Source organism: Epinephelus moara, chromosome 20, assembly GCF_006386435.1.
Source record: "Epinephelus moara isolate mb chromosome 20, YSFRI_EMoa_1.0, whole genome shotgun sequence".
Taxonomy (NCBI): Eukaryota; Metazoa; Chordata; class Actinopteri; order Perciformes; family Serranidae; genus Epinephelus; species Epinephelus moara.
Genome location: NC_065525.1, coordinates 33,460,343 through 33,474,750, shown reverse-complemented (window position 1 = coordinate 33,474,750; position 14,408 = coordinate 33,460,343). Strand labels below are relative to the sequence as shown.

Sequence of the window (14,408 nt, the reverse complement as noted above, 5' to 3'; positions counted from 1 at the left end):
ATAAACTGTATGCAGGCAGACAAAGAAACAGTTAGTAAGGTGGAAAAAAAGTCTAATTTCAACACTCATTTCTTCATTAGGTTTTCACAAATGGAAAAGCATTTGCGATGAATGAATCATACTTCTCCCTCTAAGCCTGAACTTAATTTTAGCACTAAAGACATTTCCTGTGCCCAGAGACAGAGAGGCTTTCATTCCTCAGCGAGCATGTATGGTATTTCCAAATGATACTAGAGACTCTTGATGTCCGCTTTCCATTTTAGTCAGTCAGGCTGACGTAATAACCAAATGCACCGAGTGTCCAGGATAACACGGAATATGACTGTAAGCATACACGAGCTAGGAAAAAAACACAGTGGCATTCAGGGCTAGAGGAAATGATAAAAAACCCACTTATTCACTCTAACACTTACTTCACTGTTCATTCAGGGCAGAATTTCTGGAACAGAAAAGTAGAAAGTCTGCATCACTTCAGATTCCCTCTACATACTCTGTTTACTCTTTGATTATGCTAATTTTAGCCAACTTCTTGGCTCGAAAAGGCCAAATATCTTTCCTTTCTGTCATTAATTATGTTGCCCGCACAAATTTAATTTCAGTGTCATCAATTTGGATGTTTTTCAGGTAACGATGACCCCCCTGCTTCTGCTGTGTGTGTCCTTGCCCTTCATCTCGGCAACAGTTTTGTTTGAGCTCGAGAACCATGACGGTGAGTGTGATTTTATTAGATGGATTCTTATCTTCATCATCATCATGTGAAAATTAAAAACCCGTCTCCAGACCCAAACCTGACTATTTGAGGACAATAAGAAATTAATATTAAGCTGTATTATAAAAAGGTAGGCGTCAGCTGTGTTACTATCTTTTGTGATATCTACAATCTGATTAGAACTTAATTAAATATGTTGCTGATGTATTGGCTGAGTCACACTTTTTTTATTTATTTATTTTGCTTTTTTCGTCACACCTGCAGAACTACTGTCTTTTTGGCTTTTTTTCAAATTACTTTCTTAGTAATTTCCAGAGATTAAATATGCCCCCCAAAAATGACAAGCAGTATTAGAATAAAGTATGATTAAGCAATGTGTTTTCAGGTCAACTCTTGCTCAGTTGGTAGTGTAAGTTGTTCATTCATTTTAGGTAGAGTTAGCGGATCAATCTCTGGCTCCTCGATCTTGTCTGTATTTCAAGTGTCCTTGAGCAAAAGCCCATAACGGATACTGCCTTATATAGCCGTTTCCTCATGTGAACTTTGGATAATGTCTGCACCTGATTTCCCTGACATTGTCCGGAGTTTCCTCTTCGAGTCCGGTCTCAAAATCCAAAGTCTTCAAAATCTGGCAGTTGGGCAGTGACTTGCGGCATCAGAAACCAATGAAAAAAGGTATCCTTTAACATTGGCATGATACACGGCCGGTTGTCGTTATAGTTTAACGGCGCCTGCAGTGGGACTAGAACGAAAGTTAAGGTGGCGAAAAGTTCGAATGGGGTGGACGGGAGCGGTGGTGAATGGATCCAACAAACATTAACTTTCACCTGAGAGAGTGGTGTTCGTGTCATGTAAGATTCTAAAGCCAAACCCTGTCCTATTTTCCCAAACCTAACCACGTGTTTTTGTTGCCTAAACTCAACAGTGTTTGTTGTTGAAGAGAGTTTATATGTTAATTCGTGGTGTTGTACCAGTGTAGTGCATTTATTTCCTGTGAAAACAGAAGTGTATTTTGAGAGAAGACAATGCATGTAACAGGCAGAACTTGACACAGTGTCCCAAAACGTCAACAACCAATGCACCCAAGGTACCTTGCACGGCGTATGTGGATGTGGAAAGTCCATGACCCAAACGTCAATATGTGACGAGGTCGGAGTGAGACTTTGTTGCCCTTTCACATGTAGCAGACTTATCGGCCAAAGTTCATGAATCTTGTCATCTCTCCAGTAAGACATTTTATTGCTCCCTTCGTGTAAATGATCCTTCCTTTCCTTAGCTAGATAATTTTAGGTTTGTAGTGCATGTGTGAAAGGGGCTTAAGATAGTTCTGCTGCCATCAGTGTGTCAAAATGTGTGTATTTGCACAATATAAAACTTAACCTTGACCTTTCTCTACCCAGACATGGATGGCACGTTGCGTGTCAGCATCCCTATGGAGGTGCCTCTCCGTCCTCTGCTGGGAGGCAAAGTAGTGGTACCCTGTTACTTCCAGGACAACACAGTCAATGACCCCGGAGCTCCCACCGTTGCCCCGCTCACCCATCGCATCAAATGGACCTATGTCACCAAGGAGAAAGTCACCACAATCCTTGTGGCATCCGAGGGTAAAGTTAATGTGGAGACAGAGTATCTGGACAGGGTGACAATGATCAACTACCCATTGGTGCCCACTGATGCCACCATTGAGATAACTGAGCTGAGGTCCAAAGATTCTGGAACCTACCGCTGCGAGGTGATGCACGGCATCGAGGACAACTATGATTCTGTGGACATCCAGGTTCAGGGTACGGAAACATTAACAGTTTCATTTACTCTAGTTCACCATGATATTGAAGTCACTATCTACTCACCACAAGGTTGTCAAACTCCAGCAGTACAAAGATCTTAGCCCCTGTAAGTCTATTACAAAGGTTCTCTCAAGCTAAAAGTTAACAGAATGATCTTTTTACACCCCCAAAAAGGTTCAAAGTTCTGGCAAATATTCAATCATTTAGTTGGATGCTAATTTCAACATCCTGCCCCTAAAGACATCATCTCTGTTTGGGGTTTGCTCGAGTACAAACCAGAATCCATAGCGTTAATTAATTGGTATAAGTTAAATAGTCTTATCAAGTCCACTGTCTAATCAAGCTCAGAGACGTCTTGCAAAATTCAAGCACACATTTTGTTATAAAAGAGTTCATCTCATCACAGTACTTCTGTCTTCTGTATCTCACAGGTATTGTGTTCCACTACCGAGCCATCTCCACCCGCTACACCTTGACATTTGAGAAAGCAAAGGCAGCCTGTATCCAGAACAGTGCCACCATTGCCACTCCAGCCCAGCTGCAGGCTGCTTATGATGACGGATACCACCAATGTGATGCTGGATGGCTCTCTGATCAGACCGTCAGGTACTGTCCATCCATCCATCCATCCATCCATCATTTGTAAACTGCTTATAAAGATGCCATCAAACACATTTACAGTCACATCTACAGGTAATGTAAAGTTTCTAATTCACCAAACCGGCATGAGTGTGGGGAGAATAAGATGTGATAGTTGTACAAATATTGATAATGGCACACACTTTAAAACCCTCTCCTCAGTCTCTGCCTTCCACTTTGTTGTAAATGCAATTCCACTGGTATAGCACTTTTGTAGTCTTCCGACTACTCAAATCGCTTTTACACTACTATCATATTCCCCCATTCTCATAAACTGGGGGCAAAAGCCACCATGCAAGGTGTCACCTGCTACACACTTGGGGTTCTTGCCCAACAATTCTTTGACATGAGGACTGGAGGAGCCAGGGATCAAACCACCAATCTTCCAAATAGCAGACTGAGCCATAGCTGCTGTGCATAAAATAAGAAATGAGAGCAGTTCTAAGAATAATCAGAAAAGAGAGCTTGAGAATAAAGTTAAATTCCTTCTTACTTTTACACCTCCACACACCTCATCAAATGCTGCATAAAGTTTGATGGCTTTATGAACTTACACTAGAAAGTTACAAAAAATGTCAGATGCAGGCCCCCTGACATCGACATCCAATGAAAGAAGAGGAGGTAGGGGTTCTTAAGTCTTAATGCTGTCTAGGAATTTGACTTTGGTGATCTGTTTGGACATCAATCCATTCATCCTCTTGTGCTTATCAGGTTGCAGTTGCAGCTGACTAAGCAATGTATTCCAGATGTCCTTCAGCCAAGCAACGTTTTTTTTTTTTTAAGCTTTCCTGAGGGATCTTGAGGTGTTTACACAGTCCAATCAATATGATGTTTTAGGCTTTGGTGTTTTTTCTAACTTGGACAGTGACAATATAAAACAAATGTCTTTAAAAAGACTTGCAATAAATAACAGTAAAAAAATAAATAAAAACGGATCCAATCTAAGTCCATCTGCTGACTGACATCTTTCTTGACCTCTCAAGGTACCCCATCCACGAGCCAAGGGATCGTTGCTTTGGAGACAAGGAGGACTTCCCCGGTGTGAGAACCTATGGCGTGAGAGATGTCAACGAGACCTACGACGTGTACTGTTTTGCTGAGAAGCTGTCAGGTACAGTTATCTAACAAGTGAAGCAAGAAAAGTTGCCTGACCCACATGAAACCTCTGTACTGTGGTCAGGACTGTAGACTGTCATGTAAATGTGTTTGTCTCTCTTCTCTCCTCTCTCCTCCCAGGCAGGGTCTTCTATTCCATGTCTGTAGAGAAGTTTACCTTCTATGAGGCTGGAGATCAGTGTACCAAACTTGGCGCCCGGCTTGCCACCACTGGAGAGCTTTACCTGGCCTGGAAGGCTGGAATGGATGTGTGTAATGCTGGCTGGCTGGCGGACAGAAGTGTACGCTACCCCATCAACATTGCTAGACCTCAGTGTGGAGGAGGACTCCTGGGAGTGAGAACCGTCTACCTGTTCCCCAACCAGACAGGATACCCCTACCCAGACTCTCGCTACGATGCCGTCTGCTTCCAAGGTAAATCCTTCATGGAGTTCTGGAAATAGGCTGACACATTTTCAGTGCAGTCTTGGAGCTTTTTTGTTGACATAATAACTCTTACCGTTTTTTTCTGGAATCCTTGAGGCTTTAAAACTGTCAGTTTTATTTGGCAATTATCCAACCATGTCTCCTCAGCTGGTGAGGATGCTGGTGCTGTGCCTGTGAGGACCACCCCTTTCCCAGACATCATCCGCATTACACCCGCCCCTGGGATGTACCCAAGCTTAACTCCCTCACCTGGGGTAGAGGAGATCAAGCGTGGAGGAGTCGACACCTTCTCCCCACTGCCCATCCCACCCAGTATGACAGACGTAGATGCTGCCATGGGACCCACAGGTACGTGGTTGTAGATGATAAATAAGAAAATACTTTTAAACTGTGAGAATACATTTCTACAAAAGGTGTAGCCATCTAAAGGCCGAAATCCGAATGAGACAGAGTTTGAGGGTGAGACGTTTTGCTTTCAGGACAATTTAGATAAAAAGCAGCTGGAAATTTTAAATGCATTTAAAAGAGTCTTCAGAGTGGGACAGCTACCCATTCCAATGACCCATTTAGAGATGCCTGTCTCAAAAATTATATTAATGATTGCAATTTACGTAGGTTAATAGCAGGCACTGTTGAAACAAATACACATCTTAGTATTCAAGTAGCAGAATCTGTGTCAGCTCTGTTATGTTTGGTACTTTCCTCACATGTAATTTTACTTAAATACTGCTAAACACACCACTTCCACAAAATCCTCTCATGCATGCCTGTGGCTTGTTTATTGGCCAGAAGTCCCACTGCGTCAATGCTGTCAGTGGCTAACTTGACATTACATGACCACAGGGCCAATAAATTACTTATGTTCAAACTATGGGTAAATGACCACAATCTACATCTGGAAAAAATGCTAAATGAGAGAATAAAGACGATGGAATAAAGTAGGCTTCCCTCCCTCTTATTTCCCAGGCATAGTGTTCCACTACCGACCTATCACCGGTCGCTATACTCTTACATTTGTGGAGGCTCAGGAGGCCTGCCAGAGCGTTGGGGCGGTCATTGCCAGCCCGCAGCAGCTGCAGGCAGCCTTTGAGAGAGGCCTGCACCAATGTGATGCTGGATGGCTCCGAGACCAGACTGTCAGGTGAGCTGGAGGCATTTGTAGACCAATATCATGATTCTTCAGGGACACTATGACAAAGCAAAGCCTTGATATACTGTAACAACATCCTCTTCCATGCTCAGGTATCCCATCGTGTCACCCAGAGATAACTGTGCTGGTAACCTGCCACACATCCCAGGAGTCAGATCCTACGGCCTAAGACCAGCTAACGAACATTACGATGTGTTTTGTTATGTGGACCGTCTGCGAGGTGAGGAGCAGGCTCACTTTAATATCTAACCTATCTACTTTATCTGAACTCTTCTGAGTGTTTGTGAATGCTCCTTCCAGGTGAGGTCTTCTTCACCAGTGACTATGACAGCTTCTCCTTTGAGGAGGCTGTGCAGCACTGTCAGAAACTCAACACCACCCTGGCCAACCCCGGGCAGCTGTTTGCTGCCTGGAACCAAGGGCTTGACAAGTGCCGTCCTGGCTGGTTAATGGACCGTAGTGTCCGCTACCCCATCACAACCCCCAGGTCCCACTGTGGAGGCGGTCAGGTTGGAGTCCACATCATCTACGCTTACCCCAACCAGACAGGATTCCCTGATGAGCACTCGCGCTACGATGCCTATTGCTTTAAAGGTAGGAAAGGGTTAGGTATAGTTACATTTAGATTTTAGCGGTGAAAGATACACTTATCTAAATGACAAAGCCTCCTAAACATCACTCCTTTCAGCCAAATTGCATTAGAAGTTATTGCTATTTCTTAAAGGTACACTGCAGTAATTGTCGGAAACTACCTGTAAACACTACATTCAACTTGACCCCTTCTCCCTACACTGCTTGTACATACAATGCAAGTTACTGTACTAAAGCCGATACTTTAGGATGCTAACTAAGCTAACCGCTGGCACTTACCTCATCCCCATCCTCTCCTTCAGTGCTGGCCAGCAAAAGTGAAAGTTAAACCTAACCCCGGCTTCACTCTCATTTCAGAACAAGCTTTGTCAGCTTGACATTTTGCCTTGCTATATTTGCATATTTCCAGCGCTGTGTCCACAATTTTTGTGTTTTTCTTCTTGAATGCGTACTCCCACTACCTGGTTGCTACCATAGACTGTTTAACAAAGATGGACAACATGACAGCTTGCAAAAAATGGAGTCAAAACATCTTGATTGACCCCTGGTGGCTTGCTGTAGTACAGGCCATAAAGCCCGCCCCCTCCATGGTAGCTAATAGGAAAGGGGCCAAACTAAAACCACAAAGTACACATCGAAAAAAAATTCCCAAAGATGGTTTCTGTCATTTTAGGTAGTTCTTACGACACTGATTTGATTTCCAATGTTTGCTTTTCCGATAAGTTCCCCTGCACACTGTTATTGGCTGGGGGGTACACAACCAGAGACATCCTGAATATAGCAAAAGAAAATACAGACAGAGAGCAGATTCCCTGCAGATAAACACACCACCACACACCTCTAGTGGGTCATAAGTGATGATTGAGGTGGATTACTTCTGTATGAGTCTTTAAATCACTTTTTCTTGCATAGTATACTGTTTATCTGAGCTGTTATTTCATTTTGTCTTTTTCAGCTGAAACTCCTGTCGTTCATGTTGAAAATGAAACTGGTCTGGATCTGACAGTGGTGACTGTGGATATTATCAACAAGACAACAATCACGGTTGATCACTTCGCTCCCACAGGTGAGATGGACAGCCTGCCATGTTGTTCAACAGTAGCCCAGAATAGATAAATCAAACACTGGCTCTAGATAGGGCAATTCACATTTTCGTGTCAGCCACCGTAGTTCTAAATGCTTGGTTCTGCAACCTCATTGCCATGAGATGCCACTAAATCCAACACACTAGACCTTTGAATTGGCTAAAGTAATTTCTAAATTAATATTATCGTTGACATTTCTATGCATCTTCATCATCTCCTGTTTCTTTTTCAGTTGAAACTACTGTACACTACACTGAAACAGAAACCAGTGTAAATATTACAGAAATTGAGGAGTTTATCAACAAGACAACCACCACTACTCAGCTAGTTGCCCCTACTGGTAAGACAACTGAACATAACTGTGTGAATGGCCACAGTTATATAATTTCAATAAAGCTAAACACAATCTTAAGTGTGCAAAAGAAGATAAAACAAAGTATCTGATGTACTCCAAATTCTGAATTTTTCCCAGTGAGACCCATTCTGACTCCAGTCCATGTTGATGAGTCCGGCTCTGGTGCAATTGATCATTCAGCCGGCTGGGAGATCTCAGCGGAGTCTGGCACCTCTGGTATCAGTGGGGAGGGCTCTGGTTCAGGACAAGACATTATCTTCAGTGGACGAACCGACGTCTTCTCTGGGGAGCCATCTGCCTCTGGAGGTCCACAGGAGGCAGAAGGGGGAGGTGCTGTCATCGTCACATCTGGAGAACATGAGAGTGCATCTGGATCTGGGGAGGGGTTAGATAGAGAACACTCTGGCTTCGGTGTACAGGGATCAGGTTTTCCCAGTGGAAGTGGGGACATCGACATTAGTGGCGGAGACTCAAGGATCATCATGGTGGATGAGAAGATGGAGGAGGTGTCGAAAACTCACCAAAGACCCACTGAGCAGGAGTTAGGTCGGGGAGGGATTGATACCAGTGGGGCTTTCTTGGAATCTGGATCTGGAAGAATGTCCGGGTCAGGCTCCGGTGAATTTTCTGGCATATCATTTGTGGACCACAGTGCCGTTGACCTGACAGTCCAGCCGTCTGGTGAGCAGGAGGTGTCTGGATATCGTCCCTTTGGCTCTGGGTTCCACGGCGGCTCTCCAAGTGGTTTTCCATCTGGTGTTTCAGGCAGCAGCTCTGCTTCTGGGGACTATATCCTGCATCGCGGGGATGTCATCTACCTTACAGACAACGACATGATGGAAGTGACCGTACCGCCACTGGAACGCCACCCTGAGCAGGGCCGAGGGGTGGTGGAGGTCAGCGGGGAAGGAAGTGCATCAGGGATCCATCATGAATTCAGTGGCACTTATGACCAAGGCTTGCATTTCTCAGGAAGTGGAGCCCCTCATAAAAAACTGACCACTGAGAAGCTTTCTATCGCCCTGCCGCCTGGAATGACTCACGCTGAGTACATCGCCAGTCTTGACCAATCGGGACACTGGGAGGAGGGTCAGGAAAGCCGTGCAGGACCTACAGAGTACGTAGTGACTCCAGATGCAGCCTACACCAGCCCAACCACAGCACCATCAATGTCATTAGCAACTCCTGCTGTAGTGGAGCAGCCAGAAGTAGTGGAAGGTTTGTAATCCTGCTGATGTCATACTGTAACATAAGGCCATGTCCATGTTTTATAGTTTGGGAAATACACTTATTTGTCCAAAAAGGTATCTTAGTGATTCTCCTCCTCCTCTGCAGACCCCTGTGAGCCAAACCCCTGCGGTTCAGGAACCTGCTCTGTGCAGGGAGAGCTCGCTGTGTGCCAGTGTCCTCATGGTTTCACTGGCGAAGACTGCTCAACACGTGAGTCACCAAGTTATCATTAACAAACACAAGATCATTGTTCTCAGTGTCATCGTTCATATATTTTCACGCCTTTGTACAAATTTAATTTATGTGTGATGTTTGTGTGTGTAGCTGTGCAGGGCTGTGCAGAGGGCTGGCTGGAGTTCATGGGCAGCTGTTACCTCCACTTTGCGGAGAGAGATACCTGGTCTGAGGCTGAGCAACGCTGTCAGGAACTCAACGCCCACCTGGTCAGCATCGGCTCGGTGGAGGAGCAGCAGTTTGTCAACTGTGAGTAGCCGTGTGTGTGTGTCACTCTAGTTGGGGAGCGGTCAAAGGCATTTGAGTGTGTGCAAATTCACAATTCACCAATTAATCTAACCCGCATGTCTTAAGACTGTGGAAGGAAGCCGGAGTACCCAGAAACTCTGCACAGAAGGGCTCCCCCACCCTAGTGGTTCAAACCAGGCACCCTCTTGCTGTGAGGCGACAATGCTAATCACTGCACCACCATGCAGTAGTAGCCATGATATTGAATATATGTAAAAATATCTAACAAAATGTGTAACCAACAGATGGGACAGTATAAGTCGTCTTTAGAACTTTTAAAGGCTATGAATGTTACATCACTGGTCAAGTTTTTATAGATTAAGAGCTGACAGTGTTCTTGGGTGGGTAGCCAGTGAAGGATCATGTCCCTGACACTGTGCTAGTGACTTTTACTGGTTACTTGGGGGGGGTGGACAATGTGGACTGGAATCTGGGAGGAATGAGAGGTTTCTTCCTACATATGCTAATCCCTACCCACATGTTGGGTGAGAGGCAGGGTGCACCCTGGACAGCCAAATGGGCTGTTTGGACCTTATTCCACTGAGCCCTGGGCCTCAGGGAGGGACGATGCATCTTATAACTACTACAGCCATTTGAGGGATGCAAGCATACCATGGAGGGAGGATATTTAGAAGTTGTTTTGAAGCTAAAATCTATTTTTCTTTGCAATGCAGCCAATGGTCAGGACTACCAGTGGATTGGACTCAATGACAGGGATGTGCAGAATGAGTTCCGCTGGACAGACGGCAGTCCTCTGGTGAGTTTGGCTGCTTAACGACTATCAGCATCATTTATCTTTTTTATGTATTTATTTACCATCTTTGTAACTTCCTTAGACATTTGAGAACTGGAGGCCCAACCAGCCAGATAACTACTTCAACTCTGAGGAGGACTGTGTGGTGATGATCTGGCACGAGGGCGGACAGTGGAACGATGTGCCCTGCAACTACCACCTTCCCTTCACCTGCAAGACTGGACCTGGTAGGCTTACTAGCTTGGTGTGTCTGGCCAACAAGTGTTTCTGGGAATTCTTTCTAGTTGGAAAATTTGCTTGGGTTGGAACAACTGGATTGTTATGAAGTGCACCAGCTAACTAGACCAAGACAAGCTTTGGGACTTCCAACTGTTACTTGATGTCTGTTTATTGTTGTTTGTCTTCTCTTTCAGTCATGTGCGGTGCTCCCCCTGAGGTGGAACATGGGCGGCCGATGGGCAGTGGCAGAGAGCGTTACCCCGTCAACTCCATAGTCCGCTACCAGTGTGATGCAGGCTACACACAGCGCCATCTGCCTGTGATACGCTGCAAGCCAGATGGACAGTGGGAGGAGCCACAGGTGGAATGTACAGAAGGTGAGCCAATACATGGATCTTCCATTCATACTATAAACATGGCTCATGAAACAGCTGAATTTAGCCAGAAAAAAATCCAAAAAAAGAAGGACCAAATACGATGTGAAATAATGAAACAATACCATAAACAAATAAAAATATAGATGACAACATTATTAGAGTTAATCGCCATATCAGCGCAGTGCAGAGCGTTGGCATATAGCTAGTCAGTGGGATACACACATGGGCACTCACATACACTAACATACATGCACCACTGAACCGTCTATGACAACAATAAACAGGGAAGCTTGGATTACAACTCACACAGAGGGAGCATGACCTCATTCTCGTCATTATTCCACCATACCTTTTCATAGCAAATGGTGGTTTGCTACTATACTAATGCTCAGAATGTCGTATATATCTCCTTTAAATAATAAGACAAAACAGAAGTGGAACACCAGTTATATCATTATGTGCATAGCGCACTGTCTCTACATCATGAAGTACAGCAAAAGTCCCCGGTTGAACTCAAACCAGGAATGCTGCAGTTCATTGTTGATGTCTTAAACCTCTACGTAACCTGGGCAACCCTAGCACATGTTTTTACTCCACTTCATTAATGAATAAGACATGCAGAACGGATAGAGGACCCAGACTAATGAGAAGAGATTTGAATGAACAAGACATAAAGAGTGTGAAACTTGCCTCCTGCAGAGCTAACGTTTCAACATTACACTAATGAAAAGCCAATGGTCGCTTTTGAAATGGGTCCTTTAACCACACCACTCACTCGAGGCTAATTTATGTGTCTATTGGCAACTCATGTTTACATGATGTCATCAGTATGCGTACCTTTTCTCCCACAGCCGGCGCCAACAGTAACAGGCTACACAAAAGATCCCTCAGGAGAAGAAGTAAAGCGGTGAGCAGCCAACAGGAACAGAGGAAGCTGCTCTGAGCGGGAATGAAAAGGACATACAACAGAGAGCCACAAAGGACCCCCCCTCTTGTAAAGAAGCATGGACACCAATGCAAATGCCCGACCAAAAAGATAACATTCCCTATCGTGTATATACACACAAACACACACAAACACACACTAAAGCACATTTAGACCGAGATAGTGTGATTGATGTTTTGGATCTTTGAGTGTCACCCTGCACCTTCTGAAGGCAGTTTTTTCTATGTATTTATACTGTCTAATTTATAGCTGTGATCTAGTATTTGGAAGCATTAGCTCAATGCACATGATGACATTTTCTGCAATCAGTTGCCAGCACTGCACACAGAGTCAGGTAGATAAAATAGTGACGTAAGAGGCTTTAGAGTGACACACAAAGTCCAAAAACAGCCCAATAAAATAAAAGTGTTTTCGATTGCAGCTGGATTCTCTGAAGTCAAACACATTGTTTCATAGACTTTTGCTATATTTTTAGGGTATTTTTCTAGATCTGTGTGTCGTAGTAGTTTTTTATTTCTTTTATTCTGTCTCAAAGGACTACAATGGTGTGCTTCAGATTGGTGAAACAATACTGTTTCTTACACTATAGGCGACAACAGTGGTTCTTAGACCTTTTGGTTGTGACCCCTTGAAGGTAGAGTGTGTAGGATTTAGTGACATCTAGTGGGGAGTTTGCAGAATGCAACCAACTGAAACTTCACCCATGTGCCAAGCATGTAGGAAAACTGGGGTACTATCAAAAGCTAGTGTTCGGTTTGTCCGTGCTGGGCCACTGTAGATACATGGCACACTCCGTGGAAGGCGACCTGCTCCATATGTAGATAATGGCTCATTCTAAGGTAAAGAAAACACAACAATTCTTAGTTTCAGGTGATTATACACAAATGAAAACATGCATTTCTGTCAATATATCCCTCTAAATCCTACACACCGGACCTTTTAAATACAGCAATGAGCACATGTTACCCTTTTTAACCTACAATATGGAGAATGTAGAAGTTAGGTTTTATTTCATTTGAATATCAGAGGAGGCGTTGAGGCTTACAGAGTTGCATAAAATCCCAAATCTGAATAAAAGCAGGGGAAAATACATGCCAACATCGACAAAATGTATCACCATCTTTTGTCACAACCTCAAGTTTTAGAGCCACTGTGCAACAACACCACCACAGTATCAGACATACTGAAATGATTGTGCTGTTCCAATCGACAATAAATATAGAAATCCAAGTTTATAATGTGATTAAAGTCACTGCTACAGACCTGGATTGAAATAATCAGCACTCATGCACTTTTGTCACTTCTGTGCTAATCATTTGAATCCAGTGCACCTTAAACATTAAAAAAACTCCTTATATAGCCAAGACATTTTAAGAAAACTTTGCTTAATAACAAGTGAGATCTACAGTATGACACTGAATCGACTGGCTTCTCTGCCAGGAGAAGTCATCCACCTTATTGGGTCATCTGTTGCAAAAAGATGCACACCCAGGTGGGGTTTACATTTGTGAGTTCTCAAGAGCAGTTGATTACTTGTGTCAGCACTGTCTGATGTGAGAATCATGCTTTTAAGAGATTCAGTGTTTGCTGAGTGACGTTTCTCACTGTAAATATTCTCTCTACAGTTCTCTGAACAGCAGGATCTGTCAATACCATACGCAGAGCAGACAGTTTATCTGTTGATTGATTCATTCATCATTGATCTATTTGTCAATTTGTTAGTTTAATTAGCTGGTAAGTTGCAGTTATGAGTTTCTTATCAAGTGGGCATGACCTTTGATTTTGACAGCCAGCTGAACACAAAGCCTCGGACGTCTTTTGCAGAGGTTTCTGGTTGTGATTCGTACGACAGGGTCTTTAAAGCATAATGTACTTGTTAAAACTTGAGAAATGAAACAATTTTAGAAAAAAGAAGCTGTGAAAACAGTAAAAAATTGTATAGAAATGAGATAAAGAAGATAGAGGTGGTGATAAAATGTTGACCATGACCTTTAAAAAAGGTCAAGATTTGCTTTTCAGCTCCGAGAGCAGATACTTGTGTCCGTATCTGACTTCTCACACAGCAATTCACAAACACTGAAACAGCAACAACACAGAGGCATACTGGTACTCTCATGGACACACACACACACACAACTCAGTAAACAAACTACAGGATATGAAAGTGGGTGAGCGGGCGTGATGACGCCACAAAGTGAAAACACCTAGCCTGTTTTAAGTTTGTACATTTTGTACAAGTAAATAAATGAATGAAGCTGATTGGATGGTGTGTGCTGGAAGTCTTTTACTATTATGTCACAGAGGGCGCTCATATTTCAACATGAAGCTGACATTTGAGTGATTGATATGTAGAAGACAGTTGAAGAAAAACAGTGTATCAGTGTTTTCATTCTATAACAAACTGATTTTGACAAATAAACCAAAATATGTGTAACGCTGCACACAGACACGTCTGTTGTGACTCTGTTCAGATCCCGACTCCTGATGTGAACATACAGTATG

The 14,408-nt window shown here is 43.6% G+C and overlaps 1 protein-coding gene across 1 annotated transcript; it reads left to right on the top strand.

Moving 5' to 3' along the window:
• Positions 1-630: 630 nt before the first annotated feature.
• Positions 631-14,408, top strand: acanb (aggrecan b). Its single transcript, XM_050072590.1, has 18 exons — positions 631-709; positions 2,110-2,493; positions 2,928-3,102; positions 4,119-4,246; positions 4,372-4,665; positions 4,825-5,025; positions 5,644-5,818; positions 5,920-6,047; positions 6,128-6,421; positions 7,374-7,484; positions 7,736-7,843; positions 7,976-9,076; positions 9,194-9,298; positions 9,413-9,571; positions 10,285-10,367; positions 10,447-10,591; positions 10,778-10,960; positions 11,812-14,408. Exons 1-18 carry the CDS (start codon positions 631-633, stop codon positions 11,901-11,903), a joined length of 3,945 nt encoding a protein of 1,314 aa, XP_049928547.1. The 3' UTR covers positions 11,904-14,408.

Bases quoted from the DNA above. Each gene is read 5' to 3' on its own strand.
- acanb (XM_050072590.1), top strand. From the start codon at position 631: ATGACCCCCCTGCTTCTGCTGTGTGTGTCCTTGCCCTTCATCTCGGCA. The intron at 710-2,109 runs GTGAGTGTGATT...TTCTCTACCCAG, and splicing joins TGAGCTCGAGAACCATGACG to ACATGGATGGCACGTTGCGT. The intron at 4,247-4,371 runs GTACAGTTATCT...CTCTCCTCCCAG, and splicing joins TTTTGCTGAGAAGCTGTCAG to GCAGGGTCTTCTATTCCATG.